At 38.2% G+C, this 19,631-nt stretch overlaps 2 protein-coding genes across 4 annotated transcripts in view; both read left to right on the top strand.

Moving 5' to 3' along the window:
• Nucleotides 1–3,117, top strand: part of LOC138349450 (mediator of RNA polymerase II transcription subunit 31-like) — a 119,763-nt gene extending 116,646 nt beyond the window's left edge. For all 3 annotated transcript variants that reach the window (XM_069325417.1, XM_069325416.1, XM_069325418.1), the window contains exon 4: nucleotides 25–3,117. In XM_069325417.1, coding sequence (XP_069181518.1) covers nucleotides 25–298 — 274 coding nt within the window. In that variant the 3' untranslated portion in view covers nucleotides 299–3,117. The remainder of the gene's footprint in view (nucleotides 1–24) is intronic.
• Nucleotides 424–3,117, top strand: LOC123760104 (sentrin-specific protease 8-like). The gene has a single exon (XM_045745584.2). The coding sequence runs from the start codon at nucleotides 424–426 to the stop codon at nucleotides 1,051–1,053; it is 630 nt and encodes a 209-aa protein (XP_045601540.1). The 3' UTR covers nucleotides 1,054–3,117.
• Nucleotides 3,118–19,631: the final 16,514 nt, after the last annotated feature.

The raw sequence follows: 19,631 nt of genomic DNA on the forward strand, positions 1-19,631 counted from the left end.
AATTCTATTCAATATTATTTACAGGTATCCCATGTGCCTTTACTTTCTGGATCTACTGCAGCACGAAAACTTCAGAAAGGAAATTGTTAATGGCCAATGCTGTAAATTCATTGACGATCAGACTGTACTGCACTGGCAACACTACTCTCGTAAGCGTATGAAACTTCTAGAAACCGGAATTCATCAACAAGGCTCACAGACCCCAGTTTCTCAGTCAACAGCAGTGTCTGGTGCCCCAACTCCTGCTGCTCTACCCACTAACTTATTAAACGGTCATGGACAGACTCAGAAAGTGTGAGGAAAAAGGATTGTAAAAATTTATTACGATAAGTTCCTGCAACCAGGATTGTGCAGAATAAATAGGAAAGAGGAAGACCATTTTAAACGTTTTGTAATTATTGGATCAAAGATTGTGCTACAAGTATGGGGGACAGAGTAATTCTCAGCTATCATGATTGTTTGATCCACGAATCAGATCTTAGACTGTTAGAGGGTCGTAACTGGCTTAATGATTCTCTTATATCTTTCTGGTTTGAGCATCTGCAGCATGACATTTTCTGTGGGAGATCTAGGCTGTTGTTTATTAGCCCAGAAGTAACACAATTAATTAAGATGGGAGATGCTAATGAATTACCTATATTTCTTGATCCTCTTAATGCACGGTTCAAGGACTATATGTTCCTACCTGTTAATGACAACTCATCAGTCATTGCATCTGGAGGGAGCCATTGGAGTCTCCTTGTTTACAGCAGGTATGACACAAAGTGGTATCACTATGATTCCCAAAGAGGTGCCAATTATCGTGATGCTCGCTGCCTTGTACAAAGAATAAATTCTTACCTGAATAGGGATATACCGGCATCACTAGTAGATGCCCATTGTACACAGCAAGACAATAGTTACGATTGTGGGGCCTTTGTTATGACTTATGCTCACCGAGCAGCTGCACAGGCTGTTGAGGGCACTGCCCTAGGAACCTGCTATGTTGATAGACAAGAAGCCAATCGCATGCGAGACCTTATCAAGTCTCTTGTGTATAGACTTAGGGGGTGAAAATGGATAACTATGAAGATATAGTTCCTGCCTTGATCATCAACTGCCGTACTGCCCTTAACTGAACAAAATGAGCTTGTAGCATGTGTGATGTTCCTAAACATGTTGACTAATGGGTGTTGCTTGGCAGGAAGATGTAAGCCAAAGGTTTACTATTTGCTGCTAGGATATGATTGCTGTGTCAGTTTTTGTTATGAGTGAAGAGCAATCTTCTTTAGTTGCACAGGACCCAACTTATGCTTCTTACAATATTTTGCTAAACTGCGGTTTAAGCTTCCATATGAATGAAGCTTTACTTGTCTCAGGTTATTGTAACGTAGTCATGAGAAGTGATTTGATCTTAAATATGATTTATAAATATGAAATGCAACCAGAAATTTATTAAATTTAATTTAAAATGTAGGTTTCATTGTCCTGTATATTGAATACTAAAGTTTATTTAATTGCTTATACTATGTACCCATTAGCATGCTCCCCTGATAAGACAATCTCAATGGTAAGAGCGTCATACTTGTATAACAATATATACTAATACTCGAGGGCATCATGTGTTAATCCTAGACACTAGTAATGGGTTATGTGATCTCAAAAATGATCTACTATACAGTATTGTATGAACAGAACTGTGTTTTATGTCATTGTTAATGGCAAAATGGAGTAATTGTTTTAATGAACTTTTACAAAAATGTGATATTTTCATACCAATCACTTGTCTATGAATGATTGTATATTTTAACAAGTGACGAGTAAACTGGTGAAACTTGTAGGACTGTCGAGTAAAGGACGAGTATTTTCTTCAGCTGCATAATTAAGCTCTTAACCATCTTTGTGATAGTAACTATTTTTGCATAACCCTAAATTCTAATACTCTTTGTGCTGATCATCAAAGATGGTAAAAATCTATTTTTTTTTTTTTGTCCTTACAATATTCATTGTTAACCTAATTATGTTCATTGCCACTATTTGTGTACAAGTACATATCATCGCTCTATATATGAATGTCACTGTACCATCTGTGTGCTGGTCTGTCTGGACAGATGGATACACACTAAACTACAGTATTTAAAATTCACTTGCCTTGTACAGTTATATTGGCATGATGTAGTGTGTTATGGTTTTTCATTAACCAATTTTCTAAAATTTTAAGTTTTCAGTTTCAAGTGGATGATGCATAAAAAACACCAAACATAAATTGTAACAGATTTTGAAATGCTGTTCAGTACTGTATATGCCTTAGACTCGACTAATTCACTGTACTATTGATATAATCTTTTGGGCGAGATTGTTTATTGGTCACTATATAAATAATACTTCAACTAAGTGATGTAAGCTTTAAGTATGTTGTATGACCTGGGATCATATACTGTAATGAACTGTATTGCTTCAGAGCTGTATATTCCCATATGGCAGCTATAGTACCATGAAATATTTATTTTTTATTGATGTATAATGGTTCCGATTAGAATTGCAGCAATTTGAGTAAACACACACACACACAGGTCAAATGATATAGTGAGCTGATTTGAAGCTAAATAACTACAGCTGGTCCCCAGTTTTACATGGGGATAGGTTTCTGGAGATCATGAGTAGAATTTTGCTAACCATTTTATGGTAATATAGTAAAAGTCTGATTATCTGACGAGTCTCATTATTGACGTTTATCAGGATAGGCCAAAGTTGGTTACCTACCTATACCTGACCTTGGTGCTCTGCAGTCTGGTTCAGCATGGTGTTGTTCACCTGCAGGCAACATACTGTGCTACTGGGATTTACCAATGATTAGAATTGTAATCCTTTTAGTATGTTGGCCATGCTAATTGTATTGTACAGTATAGTTATTTACATTTAAAGTCAAATTACAAGCCAAAAACAGATGTTCATATGTAGTCCATCCAGGTATCTGACCATGTCCAAGTCCCAAACAGATCAGATAATCATGAGTTTTACTGTAAAAAGTTACTCATGGCAATGAATTTTGTTACATAAATCAATACAAATAATGTATGTACTGTAAAAAAAATTATTGACAATAAAATAATGCCATAAAAATAGGCTGACTTAAAAGTGTAATTTCCTTAACAACAATAAGCATTGCTGGAATTCAGTTTAAATGTATGTAAATTTTATTTTTTAAGTAATGAATGACTTTGACAATAGATGCATCCTCAAGAAAATAAGAGATTTAATCCTTGAACAGCAGTTATCGTCAACTGTTGATTCATGGTAATGTGGTTATCATAGGAAGATTTAAACAATTATTGTCTGGGTTTTTACATGTATCATACAAATAAGGATATAATAGGTTAATGTTAATATAATGGAATTAACCTTGACCCATGAAAAAATCTTGCCACTTGCCACGTCATGGTACAAAAGCAGTTATCGCCGTGAATGTTACTAGGGAAATGCAGTTATGATAATGATTTAACCCTTAACCACTGAACTGCGCAACGCGCTTGCAGGTGCTCGATGGGGGGTGCAGCTCCAGGCTCTTATAGCATATGACTCAAAACTCCCGCAGCTACATGGGGTTCACATCGACTTCCTCAGGGCTCTTGTAAACAGATGCCATTTTTTTGTTTAAATCGTGGGCAACGTTCTCGGGTGTTAGAGCCTCAATACTGAGCGAGCCACGAAGGTTGGTGCACGCAGCACGAGCTCACAGCACTGCTGTTCAGCTTGTGACCACAGCATCGCCTAATGTCAAAATATATACGTAACTGGCATTAGCCATAATAGTATTACAGAAGACCCGGAGTGTGATAATGACTGTGTACAATGTTCATATATCACTGAATCAATGCTGTTCAAGATGTTCACAGTGCTAGCCACAGCACCACAGCATTATTTCGTCCATCTAGGAATTTTCATACGACTTCTTACGTTCCTATACAAAATAAACTTGTGGTCATTTATTCATTTACATGATTTAGTGACCAGGATTGTGGTGATAATTAAGACTGCGTAACATTGTGGGAGGAGGAATTTTGGTGAGAGGGGGAGGGAATTGTGGTAGCGGTAGTGTGTGGCAGCCACTCTGTTTTGCTCACCATACTAGCTTAGTGGTTTGCTATGGTGAACACACATGTACATCGGTATATACAATGTGTGTATATAGTGTAATAACAGCAACAGGAATATGTTGGGAAGAGCCATTTGGGTGAGGGAGGTGCCGTCACACTCGTAGTGTCGTCTGCCATGTGATTTCTCCAACCCGTTCTCGCAAATTCGTAAAGTCAATATTGACTTATTAACTACGTGCATAGGTGATATACTAAACATAATAGATACCCTTAAAAAGATTCATAGAAAACACCAACCTTACCTAACCTTGTTAGTATCTTAAGATAAGCATCTTATTGCTTCGTAATTACAATTATTACTTAACCTATACCTATTATAGGTTAGGTAATAATTGTAATTACGAAGCAATAAGATGCTTATCTTAACATACTAAGTAGGTTAGGTAAGGTCGGTGTTTTCTATGAATCTTTTTAAGGGTATCTATTATGTTAAGTATGTCACCTATGCACATATTTAATAAGTCAATATTGACTTATTAAATATGTGCATAGGTGACATACTTAACATAATAGATACCCTTAAAAAGATTCATAGAAAACACCGACCTTCGAATTTGCGAGAACGGGTTGGATTTCTCATGCAGTGTATGGTGGCCACTGAGCTGTTTGGACACAATACCAGCTTAGTTGTATAGTTATGGTGAATAAATCGTGTAGATACGTATACATAACGTGTGTAAATAGTGTAATAAAAATGATAACAGTATGGTGGGAGGAGGAATGTTGGCGAGTAAGAAGTTGGAGGAGTGCGAGTGTGGCAGCTCACATTCCCGGAGTTCTGAGTGTGTTGATAGTGAATATATATAGTGTATGATAGTGTGTAAATATATTGTAAATATACATAAATGAACACGAAACATTGGATATATGAGCAAAATATATGTGGACACATTTGTGGCGCATATAACACTGTCTTGGGACAGTACGGATGTTCTACTGCCATAATGTGTACGTGTTCATTATACATAGGACTGACAAGAAAAAACAAAACAAATGTATTTGGAAATAAATGCAAAAAATTAAAAAAAAATATTAGTGGCAACTCGCGCATGTTGAAGATCGTGTGCGACTGACTTCTGGAGTTTGTCACGGGCGACCACCAAATCGTGACATCACACACTATTGTCCGGACCCCACTGTGGCCAAAGTAAGTACAATTTCAATCTTTTCTTTTTTTTTTTTTTTTTTTTAACATATCTGTGATCAGGAAAGGGTATTTAACATTTAAAAAAAAAAAAAAAATTTGCCAAGAATTTATTTCTTGCACACAAGGGGAGGGCCATATTTGGAGCCCAAGCAGCACCATGGTTAAATGGCGCAAAACACACATTCAATTTGACATAACATCAGTTTTTTAAACTTGCACAAGCACTTTCCAATTTTTTTTTGCATAATCGCGGCAAATGCTCTTTGTCACTTGATCACCAACATAACTTGAAAAACAAGATCAAAAATAATTATAAATTTGAATATTAAAAACTTTAGATTTTCAAATCAAATTAATAAAATATAAATGATCGCCAGTTGTTCATTTGGTGTTATTAAGCTCTCAGAATAGCATATGATCATCATTTTCATTTAATTAGAATACTGTATAGGTTTTCAGTATACTTTACTGTAAACAAGTTGTCATTATGGCATTTGAAATATGCAGCAAATTTAGACCAAAAAAAATGTATAGCTCCAAACGTTTAGGGTTTATGAAAAATCCGTTCTCTAGGGATTGTAGAACAGACAGCAGAGCACACAATGTCAAAATGGTAAGAATCGTTCAGAAACTGAAATTTTAGAAGCCACTCAAAAGTTGAAACTCTAGTTTTATAGATAATTGAAGTTATCGACAACGAATAAAGGCAGTTCAAATTTTTTAATTTACTTGTATGTTTTAATTAATAAACATTGCTTGGCATTCGTACTTGAATATGTGATAGTTGTAGGTCAATGTGTCAAAAAAATAATCCCCCATATAAACAAAATATAGGGATAATTATAATAAATATAATGATTTAGGGGATATATTTCGGGTATACTTTATATAAGTGAAAATGCCCTAATCTGGTCCCTAGTCACCAAAACAACCTAAAAAGACAAAGAAAATAGAGCTTGAAATCTCTGAAAAAAATCAGCCAAAAAAATTCAAAGTCCCAAGTTCTGCGAGTTGCGACTGATGTTTGTTGACAAATTTCATTCTTTCTTCACATAAGGTATAAGGGAAGGGTATGCACTCTCCAGCATGTAAAGGTTAAAACAAAATTGGATAATAAACAAAGTAAAAAAAAAAAAAATAAAAACTTAAACAAAAAAAAATTCACCTACCCCCCAAAAATAAATATTTGGCATTGAGGAAAGTAACAAATATTAAACATTCGGCAATGTACTTATATGATATATAACAAGATAGAGAATAATAACATTTATTCATTATTCTTTGTGTTGTTATATATTACTCAGCAATGCCATAAAGGCACCAGCTGCATATCCACTTTGTGGACACTTCTTGCTACTGTTCTTCTTTGTGCATCAGACAGGTGCTTGCATCACTATTATTGCATCATCCATCAGTTCCAGGTAATAGGGGCTGTTCTAATTATCAACAAAATGTTCTTCTTTTAAAAAAAATATTAAAATCAATATTTTGAAAATATTTTAATGAAAGTTTTACGACCCTGAAGCCAATAAGTTGGAGATTTGTTTAACATTTTTAAGTAATTTTTACATAATTTGAATATTTTTTGCTTCTTGACCCCTAAGGATGCACCGTTTAAGGATTAAACAATCATTGTCAGGGTTTTACTTACATGATGGAAATATAGATATAAAAGCTCTGTGTATGTAAGTAAAGAAAAACAAGTGATAAAACAACTATTGAAACATACGAGGATAAAACGGGAAGCGTTAGCAAAGTCTAGCACCAGGCGTTGACATGTGCCAGACGTAGCCTTGCAGAGCACCTCCACACAGCGAAACAATAAATATTCACTTATTTTCGTGTTTTTCTTACATTCTGCATACAAGTTTCTATAACACAAAAATATTTGTTTGTTTGTTTTATGTTTTGTTTTTTTTGCATAGGCGGTTATAACCATTTCTTCATAGCCGCTGTCTGAGGGTTAAAGACATTGTTCATGAGGTGCAGTTTTATTAGTGATAGACATCCCAACCCCACATGGTCACAAAAGCACTCGTGCTCAATTCGCTACTATCACTGCTATTTGCTACCTTTTACAACTATCCACAACACTGGTATACAAGACCCCATTAAAGCTACCAGTTGTGTTACTCTCAGACTACTAATCTGATCCCACTTGTGAAATTTTGCTAGGCCCTGACCTGCACATTGAATGCATTCACCCCCTATGTTATGAACAACTCGTCCTTGACTCGAGTCCATTACATCCAGCGGTTGACCCCACAAATGCATTCATAAATTTTAAGATGCTGTTCATTCAAAATAGGAATTTTCTCAAATGTAAATTAATATTATAATATATTAGCATATTATGCATATATAGGTTAGGTTAGGTGTTTACGTTCTGTTAGCGATTACAGTATTTGTAGTACGTGGGTGAAGCATTTATAGCGTTGTGGTTCGAACAAAATTCGTCGGTGAAGCACTTGTTCCTCCTTGTTCCGGAAGTGTTCGAACTAAATCGGTTGCGAGTCGTGTGTAAACCGTTTTTCATTCATAAACAGGGGGTTTTGTGGGTGCATGGAATCAATTTTGGGTCTTTGTTTGGATGATGGACTGGTTATGAGGTTCCTTTTTCTTTAATGTATTTACTGTCATTTACAATATTGCTCCATTGGTGTATGGGGCAAAGTGTTTTGAAAGCATTGGATATTATTTTCTGTGGGAGTCCCAGGTATATAGCCCTGAAGCTATATCTTGCCGAGATTGTTGCATAGTAAATGGCCACACCAGTAGCTGAAGTTATATTTGACCTACAGAGACCAGAACCATTCCCCTACCTCACAGAGCCATGAGGAACGAGTGACAATTTGCCGCCCCACCGGAAATACCCTCCAGAAAGTCAGCAAAGCTTTACAAACAACTGGAGGGTTCACAGAAAACAAAGCTTTGAAACTGCTAAATGACTTGACAAACAATTCCCACAACAATCAGTCCTCAGGGCCAGGCTTGTTTAAGTGGTGGCCACTCCTAAGACACATTCATCAATTTATTATCTATTAATTATTATCTCATATTTTCTATGAGATTTTATTTTAATTCTATTTTTAAGTTACATATTATTCATATAATATATATTTTAATACTGTATATGTTATTTTTATTTTACAATTGTTTTAAAGGTATTTTTAAGTTAATATTTTATTTTAATGTTCTAGGTACAGTTAGGCATACGTTAGGTTTTTGTTACACACTCCTGGGGTGTATAACAAAAAGGTGTCCTTGCCCTTGCACCACCTATAGCACAGGTGGCGCAAGGGCACCATTTGCTGTTCAACAAATCCCTTGAGTGTCATACCTTCCCTGATATCCTTAAAAAAAAAGCAAGAGTAACGCCAGTTCATAAAGGAGGTAATCCGTAAGACATAAACAATTATAGACCAGTATCAAACCTACCCATACTATCAAAAATATTTGAAAAAATTATCTACAAACAGCTCTACTCCTACCTCATAAAATTCAACATTCTTAGCCCCTGTCAGTTTGGCTTCCGCTACCAAAAGAGTACCAACGATGCAATCATTAGTCTCCTTGATATAATTTAATCAGCCCTTGACAAAAATGAGTTTCCAATTGGACTCTTCATTGACCCGAGAAAGGCCTTTGATACCAATTACCATCTTACGTATTCACAACTACCTCTTACGTAAACTCCATCATTATGGAATCCGAGGCCATGCGCTGGATTATATCCAATCCTATCTTAGTGATAGACACCAATGTGTAACCATCAATAATATAACCTCTCCCACTCTACCAATAACCGTTGGAGTGCCACAGGGCAGCATCTTGGGACCTCTTCTATTTCTTATATACATCAATGATCTGCTTAATGTCTCTAACATTCTGAAACCTATTTTGTTTGCTGATGATACTACCCTCATCTACTCTAACCCCAACCCACATACACTAAATGATGTTGTTAATAATGAACTAAAAAAAGTCCACTTATGGATGTCAACCAACAAACTAACACTTAACATAGAAAAGACCTACTACATCCTATTTGGAAGCAAATCTACAAATGCAATTCAGCTTCAGATAGACAATGTAAACATTAGCAATAAAAATGATGGAAAGTTTCTTGGCATATTCCTAGACAAGAGACTCAACTTCAGTACCCACATACAACACATAACTAAGTCTCTAAAACAGTTGGTATACTCTCCAAAATCAGATATTATGTACCTAACTCTTCTCTCATCTCTCTATATTATGCACTAATCTATCCCTATCTTAATTATGGTATCTGCGCATGGGGTTCAACCACTGCAAACCACCTCAAGTCCATCATCACCCAGCAAAAATCTGCTATCAGAATAATAACAAATTCTGCTTTCAGACAACACTCAGCCCCCTTGTTTAACTCTCTAAACATGCTAAACAATCTCACTCCACAAATTCTCTTGTGTCAACTACATTTACAAAACCCTGTTCTTAAATGCAAATCCTTGTCTGAAACTCTCCCTGGACAGATGTAATAGGACCCATTATCACCACACCAGAAATAAATATATCTTTGATATCCCCAGAGTCAAACATAATTTGGGTAAACACACTATTCAAATAAAGGAACCCAGTCTATGGAACTCACTCCCTATTGAATTGAAAAGCTGTCCAACTTTTGCATCATTCAAAAACAAAACTAAAAAGTACCTAATTTCATCTTTAGTTTTTTACCTTGTTGCTTTAAAATTACACTATCATTTGCTATCCAATCTCCCAATCTTTATGTACCCAATCTGAACATCTTTACCATTGTGATCATTGCTGTCTTCTTATATGTGCTGTCAATCTGATGTATGGTGTCTATTAATCTTGTTTAAATTACCAATCAAGCTGTCAATGTAATCAGAGCTTTAATATACCAATGTGCTTTAATATACTTACTAATCTCTCATCTCTTTTTTTTCTTGCAATGTATCTGTTATCATTTTATTAATTCTACTAGAATTTACCTACTTAAAATTATCTGTTAGATTAAGGACCTGCCCAAAACGCTGCGCGTACTAGTGGCTTTACAAGATTGTAAATACTATGCTATGTATTCTCTCAAACCCAATGTACCTTCTTGTATATAAATAAATAAATAAATAAATAAATAAATAAAAATAAATAAATAAATAAAGTGTAACAAAAAAAATAGGCCGCAGGGACGCTAAGCCCCAAAATCATCTCAAGATAAGCTCGACATAACCCGTCCTCATAAACAAAGGCCAAAGACCATTCTATACAACTGCCAAACCCCGATCACGAATGAAAAATGGTTTACACATGACTGACAACTGATGACATATGAACAAGTGCTTCAGTGATGACCTTTGAACCACACCGCTGTAAATGCTTCACCCACGTACTGTGCTACAAATATATAATCGCCAACAGAACCTAAACAATTAACCTAGCCAATGTCTAAACATGCACAGTATAGCATGTTTAAATTGATGAATGTGTCTTTGGGGTCCACCGCTGGATGGAATGCACTTAGTCTGAGGGCTGGTTGAGTTGTGATTCAACAACCTGTCCTCAGACCAAGTCCATTCCATCCAGCACTCGACTCTAAAGATGCAGTCATCAATTTTTACATGCTGTTCATTCAAAACAGAAATTTTCTCAAATATAAATTATTTTATTTTATATTATCATGTACATATTTAGGCACTGGTTAGGTTAGGTGTTGATTATTTGTATTTGTCGTACGTGGGTGAAACATTTATAGCTTTGTGGTTCTAGCAAAATGAATTTACAAATTCTTGTTCATAAATGGGGTTTGGCGGGTGCATGGAATGGACTTTGGGTTTTTGTTTAGAGGACTGCCTGGATTCAAACAGACGATGTCAGCAAAGCACTGTTCATGAAATGTTTAAATGTCATCAATTGTAAGTTGTGTGTAAACCGTTTTTCATTCATAAACTGGGTTTGACAGCTGGATTAACGATCATTTGGGCTTTGTTGACAAGAACAGGTTGCGCACACAAGAATTTTGCTTGAACTAGGTCAAAACTCATTAATACCGATTACCACCACCAGATGGCTCAGCCCTGAGCCAGTCATGATCAAGCCCTTCAAGCTAAGTGCTTGTATCTAGCCATGCTTATTTATTTATTTATTTATTTATTTATATACAAGAAGGTACATTGGGTTTGTGAGAATACATAGAATAGTATTTACAATCTTGTACAGCCACTAGTACACGCAGCGTTTCGAGCAGGTCCTTAATCTAACAGATAATTTTAAGTAGGTAAGTTCTAGCAGAATTAATAAAATAACAGATACATTGCAAGAAAAAAATGAGATGAGAGAGATTAGTAAGTATATTAAAGCACATTGGTATATTAAAGCTCTGATTGATTACACTGACAGCTTAATTGGTAATTTAAACAAGATTAATAGACACCATACAGCAGATTGATAGCACATATAAGACAGCAATGATCACAATGGTAAAGATGTTCGGATTGGGTACATAAAGATTGGGAGATTGGGCAGCAATAGATACAGTGCAATTTTAAAGCAACAAGGTAAAAAACTATGAAGATGAAATTAGGTACTTTTTAGCTTTGTTTTTGAATGATGCAAAAGTTGGACAGCTTTTCAATTCAATAGGGAGTGAGTTCCAGAGACTGGGTTCCTTTATTTGCATAGAGTGTTTACACAGATTAAGTTTGGCTCTGGGGATATCAAAGAGATATTTATTTCTGGTGTGGTGATAATGGGTCCTATTACATCTGTCCAGGGAGAGTTTCAGAGCAGGATTTGCATTTAAGAACAGGGTTTTGTAAATGTAGTTGACACAAGAGAATTTGTGGAGTGAGATTGTTTAGCATGTTTAGGGAGTTAAACAAGGGGGCTGAGTGTTGTCTGAAAGCAGAATTTGTTATTATTCTGATAGCAGATTTTTGCTGGGTGATGATGGACTTGAGGTGGTTTGCAGTGGTTGAACCCTATGCACAGATACCATAATTAAGATAGGGATAGATTAGTGCATAATATAGAGAGTTGAGAGCAGAGTTAGGTACATAATATCTGATTTTGGAGAGTATACCAACTGTTTTAGAGACTTTCTTAGTTATGTGTTGTATGTGGGTACTGAAGTTGAGTCTCTTGTCTAGGAATAGGCCAAGAAACTTTCCATCATTTTTATTGCTAATGTTTACATTGTCTATCTGAAGCTGAATTGCATTTGTAGATTTGCTTCCCAATAAGAAGTAGTAGGTCTTTTCTATGTTAAGTGTTAGTTTGTTGGTTGACATCCATAAGTGGACTTTTTTTTAGTTCATTATTAACAACATTATTTAGTGTATGTGGGTTGGGGTTAGAGTAGATGAGGGTAGTATCATCAGCAAACAATATAGGTTTCAGAATGGTAGAGACATTAGGCAGATCACTGATGTATATAAGAAATAGGAGAGGTCCCAAGATGCTGCCCTGTGGCACTCCAACAGTTATTGGTAGAGTGGGGGAGGTTATATTATTGATGGCTACACATTGGTGTCTATCACTAAGATAGGATTGGATATGGTCCAGTCAGAGGCCATGCATACTTCATTCCGATTCCATACTTCAATTTTGTCCATCAGTACACACAGAAATTACAATAGCGTGATATATCAAATGAACAAATTCACAAGGATCGTGATGAAGGTTCAAACCTACACAATTATTGTTGTGACAACTTCTGTACAGTCGTCACCTTTGTTCCCATATTTGCAGCTGGGAACATCCCGTGCGTAGGTTCGAATCCCTCATCGTGGCCCTTGTGGATTTGTTCATTTGTCCATCAGGGTTCATTTGCTTGTTATATATACTTTTACTACTTTTATTATTAGTGCATGTTGAGAGGCTTAGCCACCCGGGTGGTGAGCCTTGCCTTGGGCTAATCACAAATCTTGAATTCCTCTGTTTACACCCTTGGCTAGGGGTATTCTGTTAGGTGTGCCATGGTCGCCATTCACTCCCAGATTGTATTGGCTGCAAATGGTGACTGTTCTTCCAGCAAGGAGCACCAGTGTTTGGGGTTTCTGCTTCGTTAGCTACATTCAGGCTCTGGTAATCTCCTTGTGGGTCTCTGACATGGTCTGTCATAGATTGGGCCATTGAACCTGTCTTTTCAGGGTGAGAGTTTGAAGTGCGTCTGATCTTAATGATTCTGCTTTGCAACTGGAAGCTTTTCAAGCAGTTGCTGCATTGTGAGCTAGATTTGCTCAGATTAATTGAAGTCAAGTTAATTCAACCTAATTGAAAGGGAGCTGTTAGTGTGTAACACTCTAGAGAGCACTAGCGTCTTAAAAAGTATCATCATTGGTACGGAAATGTGGGGAGTAGGGGGGGAGGGGGTTTTCTTAAGCCCCTTCTACTCTGCTGCTCCCCATGGCTTTACTAACAGGTCCCATTCAGTGCATCAAAATCGTTATATTTCTTGATGTTTCTAGCTTCCTGGGTTGCGTCCTTGGTGGTGCACATAGACTTATTTCTGTTCTTCTTGCAAAAAACTTAACTCTGAGTATGGGTCTGCTCCACTTATTGGCTGTAGTGTGTGTTTCACATTCATCCTGGTTGGCTGATTGACTGACAACCCCTCTCTTTTTCTTGGGGACTTGGCAAGGGTTCTGTAGGACCCGCATGCTTCATTGACGTTAATTATCAAAAACAGGCACCAAAAAAAGTTGTGCCTATTTAGTGCCATCAGTGTCACTGGATATTCAAAAGGTGCTAAATATAAATGAGTATGTCAATACAAGAACAAAAGCACATGAGGTCAGTGATATCAAAAATATTAAATTCACCAAGGATTTTGTAGGACTAATGACCTCGAACGACATTAGGAAAGCAAGACATAATATTGTCCTGAAAATTGGGGTATTCCACAAGTAGGTGCATGAATAAGTGGGACAATAACTAGACAGGATGCCAGTTTCAGCATACCAGCTTTGGATAGGAGATGAACAAAAGGCACCAGAGCCAAAATGCAACTTAGTATGGTGCAAAGCATCAACACGACGAAGGGTTGAAGGAGAGGCAGAAGAGTAGGTAGGGCAGCCATAATCCAGTTTGCACAGCACAAGGGAGAGGAGTGTTTGTAGTAATGTGCGGGCCTTATAGCATCCGACGAAGAGGTAAGAGATACGATGTGACTAAGACAAACGAGTGTCAAAGATCAACCCCAAAAGTTTAGCAGATTCTTTATACAAAGGAGACTACCATAGAGCAACAATATGGGACAAAGATGACCTACTTATGAGTAAGTCATAGCACAAGTCTTAGATGTAGAGAACTTGAAGCCATGATTAGTGGCCCAGGACGACACAGCATCAATGACAAGGTGGAGCTGGCGTTGGAAGAAAAGAGAAGTCATACCTACGACAGCAGAGTCTGATATTATCAATAAAAAGAGCTGAGAAAATGCCAGAGGGACTAAAGTAAGACCATTAAGGGCAATGGGGAAAAGTAGTGCCTAGAACACTACCCTGGGAACACCTTCAAATTGGCGAGAGGAGGAAGAAAATGTGGCACCAAGTTTCACTTTAAAGGAATGATGAGAGAGGAAGAGCGAGAGATTGTCATGAAAGCTAAGAGAATGAAACTATGACAGAATATTGTACCTCCAAGTGATGTCATAAGCCTTTTCCATGTCAAAAAGAACAACAACTATGCTAGTCTTTGTGGTAATGTAGACCTAGAGGTTTACATTTGGCAGACTGAATGTAGACCTCTAGGAGAACTAAAACTTCAGTTAACAAATCCACAAGGGCCGCGACGAGGATTCGAACCTACGTCTGTGAGCATCCCAGACCTTACCTTAATCGACTGAGCTACGACATGGTAAAACAAAAAAAAAAACAAAAAAGTTGAAACCGAAGTTCTATTGAACTTACTGGATCCTGCAGCCTCTCCGAGACACAAACCAGGGTTTTACACAACTCCCCCCTGCACTCGAGCTATGTCAATAGGCCGTTCTACACCTTTGCCCTTCCTTCATTACACACAGAAATCACAATAACGTGATTATTATTATGGTTAAAGCAGCGTCTGGGATGCTCACAGGCGTAGGTTCGAATCCTAGTCACGGCCTGGTGGATTTGTTCATTGATGCATCACGTTATTGTGATATGTGTGTGTAAAACTTCAATTGTGCTAAGACACATGGCTAAGCTAAATTGAGAGGGGAAGAGGTAGTGATAATGTTCTAAGCCACGTAAAATGGACATTGAAAATAGGTTCGAAAAGCTTGGAGATGCAACTCATGAATGCAATGGGCCGAAAATCCCTAGGGAAGGTACCTACAGCACCGGGTTTCTAAATAGGAAGAACCACCACTGTGTGTGCGTACTAGTAATGTGCTTCCAATAAGTAATGTACCCAGATTACTAGTTCCCAGACACAGAAACTAGATGCCTCCACTGTAAGATAACTAGTGGGGAAAATGCAACCAATGTATTCTAACACGTGAACAAAACAAATTAAGATTGTGACACGAAGTAGCAACATTGACCGTTCATACAGCCTCCTCCCGGCCGGTCTCAAACTGGTAAACACCCACTAGTCAACACCCACCGGTTCCCACCCCCACCTTGTCAGCACCACCATTGAACCGAAATATTCAACAAAAATGTTTTTGATAAAAACGTGCATAGAATGCCATATGAAGGTAGATTACGAGGGTCTGGGGCTCCCCCTACCCCCTCCAGGGAAGGTGGGGGTGCGCAGACAGCAGCGCGGCAACGTGATGATGTCATGCTAGTTTGCTATCTTTGTTTCAAAGAGTTATTTGACAAAGAATATCAAGAAGACGTGACACCACGAGCGTAGAACATAAGAATAAAGATAATCGCAGAAGGCCTCTTGGCCCATACGAGGCAGCTCCGGGTCCGTCTAATTACCACAAGCTACCACAAGCTTCAGAAAGCTTCCTGGCAATACGTTAGTAATGAATAAATATGATAGGTTAGGCTGACCTAACCTAAAACTCAAACTCAAACTCAAACCAAACCAAACCAAACCAAACCTAACCAACGCTTGGATCGTCGACTTTATTTGGCGTCACCAGCTCTTTATTTTCGTCTAATTTCTTAATAAAAATATACTTTTTCTGATTAAAATTATGTTTTCTCGTGTTGTACATTCAGCACCAACATTATAATGAGTAAATATATCATATTTATTCATTACTAACATAAGCTTTGTGAAGCTTGTGTAGCTTGTGGTAATTAGACGGACCGGCAGCTCCTATTTATAACCACCCAATCTCATTCATATGCGGTGTCAATCATCAAGCTCGGGAGACATCTCCCGTCACGCAGGGTGCAGTCGCACTTCCACAGATCTCCAGTATCATCTATTGATACTGGAAATGGCTCAAAAGGGCCACCACTTATGGGCTATTCATGCCCATGCCACCTTTTGGGTGGATTAATCTTCTCTCTCTCTCTCTCTTGGACACATTCCAGCAGCTGGACACCCTCATAAAGACTGTGAAGCAGTATCCTCCCCCGCGATAACAGCTTGATGGTTAAATGCAACCTCAGAATACTGAGAAAAAAAAAAATTGCACCACTTACGGGCTATTCATGCCCGTGCTACCTCTTGGGAGGCTTAATCTTTATCAATCAATCAATCAATCATTCATATGTACAGTATGTCTAACCTACGTTTGAAACAATCAAGGAATCCTACTTCTATTGCGTTACGTGGTAATGGGTTCCACAAATTAAGAACCCTGTTACTGAACCAGTATTTACCCAGGTCTTTCCAAAATCTAAACTTATCCATTATTTCGTGTTCTGGCTTGTGTTGATACTTTCAGTACCCTATTAATATCCCCTTTGTTGTGTCCATTCATCCACTTATACACCTCTATCATGTTACCCCTAATTCTTAGCTTAAGTTACATTCTCAAGAAAGGCGATGTCAATCTTTCTTCATATGACAGGTCTCTAATTTGGGGGTTTAACTTTGTCGATTTGGGGGATGAACTTTGTCCTTTGGGTGATTAACTTTGTCACTCTCATCCTGTAACTACACTTAATTAATTATCAGGCTGAGAGCCAAGCGCCTCAACATCCACGTGGAACCACTCAGAGTGGAGCTCTATGACATGAAACTGCATGACCAAAGCCAGATGGGAGGGGTGACATGATAGAGGTTTACAAGTGGATGAATGAACATAACAAAGGGGATATTAATAGGGTATTAAAAGTATCAACACAAGACAGAACACAAAACAATGGGTATAAATTGGATAAGTTTAGATTTAGGAAAGACTTGGGTAAATATTGGTTCGGTAGCAGGGTTGTTGATTTGTGGAACCAATTACCGCGTAACATGGTGGAGGTGGGGTCCCTCGATTGTTTCAAGCGTGGGTTGGACATGTATATGAGTGAGATTGGGTGGTTATAGATAGGAGCTGCCTCGTATGGGCCAATAGGCCTTCTGCAGTTACCTTTGTTCTTATGTTCTTATGTAATCCGAAAGTCCTCCGCCACGAGGCAGCTCGTCCTCCAAAGACCCAAAAGTAATTCTATGCACCCACAAAACCCCCTGTTTATGAATGAAAAACGGTTTACACATGACTCGCAACTGATGATGTTCGAACACTTCCGGAACAAGTGCTTCACTGACAAATTTTGTTCGAACCACAACGCTGTAAATGCTTCACCGACGTACAGTACTACAAATACAAATAATCGCCAACAGAACCAAAAAACTAACCTAACCTAACGTATGCCTATATATGCACAATATGCTATTACAATATTAATTAATATTTGAGAAAATTCCCATTTTGAATGAACAGCATGTAAAAATTTATGAATGATCTGTAGGGTCGACCGCTGGATGTAATGGACTTGAGTCAAGGACGGGTTGCACGATGAATGCCAACAGCAAAGGAACATGAGCTACACCAAGCCCACAAGAACCTTTCAAATAAGAGATACCACACCAGTAATGATACACTTTAAGATGTTAGTGCTCTCTAGAGGAATATTGTTGTACACTAACAACTTCTTTCAAAGCTGGAGAAATTACTAACCTGTAGTGTGTGCAAGGATCTTTTACTGCTAGAATCCACTCAATAAAACATCTCCTTACAGTACTAGGACTGCTTAAAAAATTTAAACCTGTATTTCCCAGAATGCAGGCAGAAGAGATGCATAATAATTTACACTTGAAAAATAAGAGGACTGGTTCCAAATCTGAATATAGAAATAACACCACCAGAAAGTATGGTAGGCTGTGCAAAATAATCCTATTGAAAAGCAGAGGCAATAGGCACATTGAGAAAGAAGCTGTCAACATCAAAGACTTTGACACATTCCCTCTACACATACTGGGTATAATTGGCCACCCTCTTGCAGTGTACAAAAAAGAAATTAAACACTTTCAAAGGTTACCTGATCAACCAGGCTGACTCATATGTCAGGCTATGAACAGTTGCATTGAATAGCCTGATTGACCAGACCACCAAGAGGCCCACGGGGACGTTGATCCTCAACATCACCAACAGGTATATGATACATATACACATCTCGGGTAAGAGCAGGAGCATATAGGCAATCATTGAGTGGCACCAAAAACACACCTGTAACATGGTCGTCACCTCATTGCTCGCATTACTCAAGCATGCAGGAACAACAAGACCCTTTCTAAGGCCCAAGGGAAAACAGGATTGTCTACTAGCCAGGACACCTCTGGGACCTCATACTCCCTTAAACATTTGGGGTCTAAGAGGTCCCTTTACTACTCCAGACCTACTTGGGGTCAAAGAGGTCCCCTATCCTACTCCTCCCATGCTCCGGGAACCAACCACAGAGGCCCCCAGGGCAAAGTATGCGTCCTTGCCCACTACCTGGTATATAAGCGCGGAGTTCAAGGGAGAGAGTTCTGAAGACGAGGCTGACTGGAAAGAAAACCCCAAAACCTTGGCAGGGCTGGAAGCAGGGAAGGGGAATGATCAGAGGCAAGGCAAACCACATCAGAAGGGAAAGCAAGAGTAGGTGCAGATGTAGCCAAGGTGGAGTTCTCCAACACCTTCCAAATTCCTAGTCCCTAATCACAAGGCAAGCCAGCTCCAGGGCATATGGCTGGGCACACAACTTAAGACCACTGCAAGCAGGAAAAATGAACCTGCATAGCAGTAGAGGCAGAATGAATTTATTAATGCCCTGCTGCACAGATGACGAACGAGCTTCAAATTTTCACGAGGCGAGAATGAGTTCGAAGGGAATATCCATAGCCCAACCGAACCCATAGAGGATTTCCAGAACCCGAGGGGTAAACCAAGCACGACACCCAGGCACTGGTGACGC

This window comes from Procambarus clarkii, chromosome 16 (genome assembly GCF_040958095.1).
Source record: "Procambarus clarkii isolate CNS0578487 chromosome 16, FALCON_Pclarkii_2.0, whole genome shotgun sequence".
Taxonomy (NCBI): Eukaryota; Metazoa; Arthropoda; class Malacostraca; order Decapoda; family Cambaridae; genus Procambarus; species Procambarus clarkii.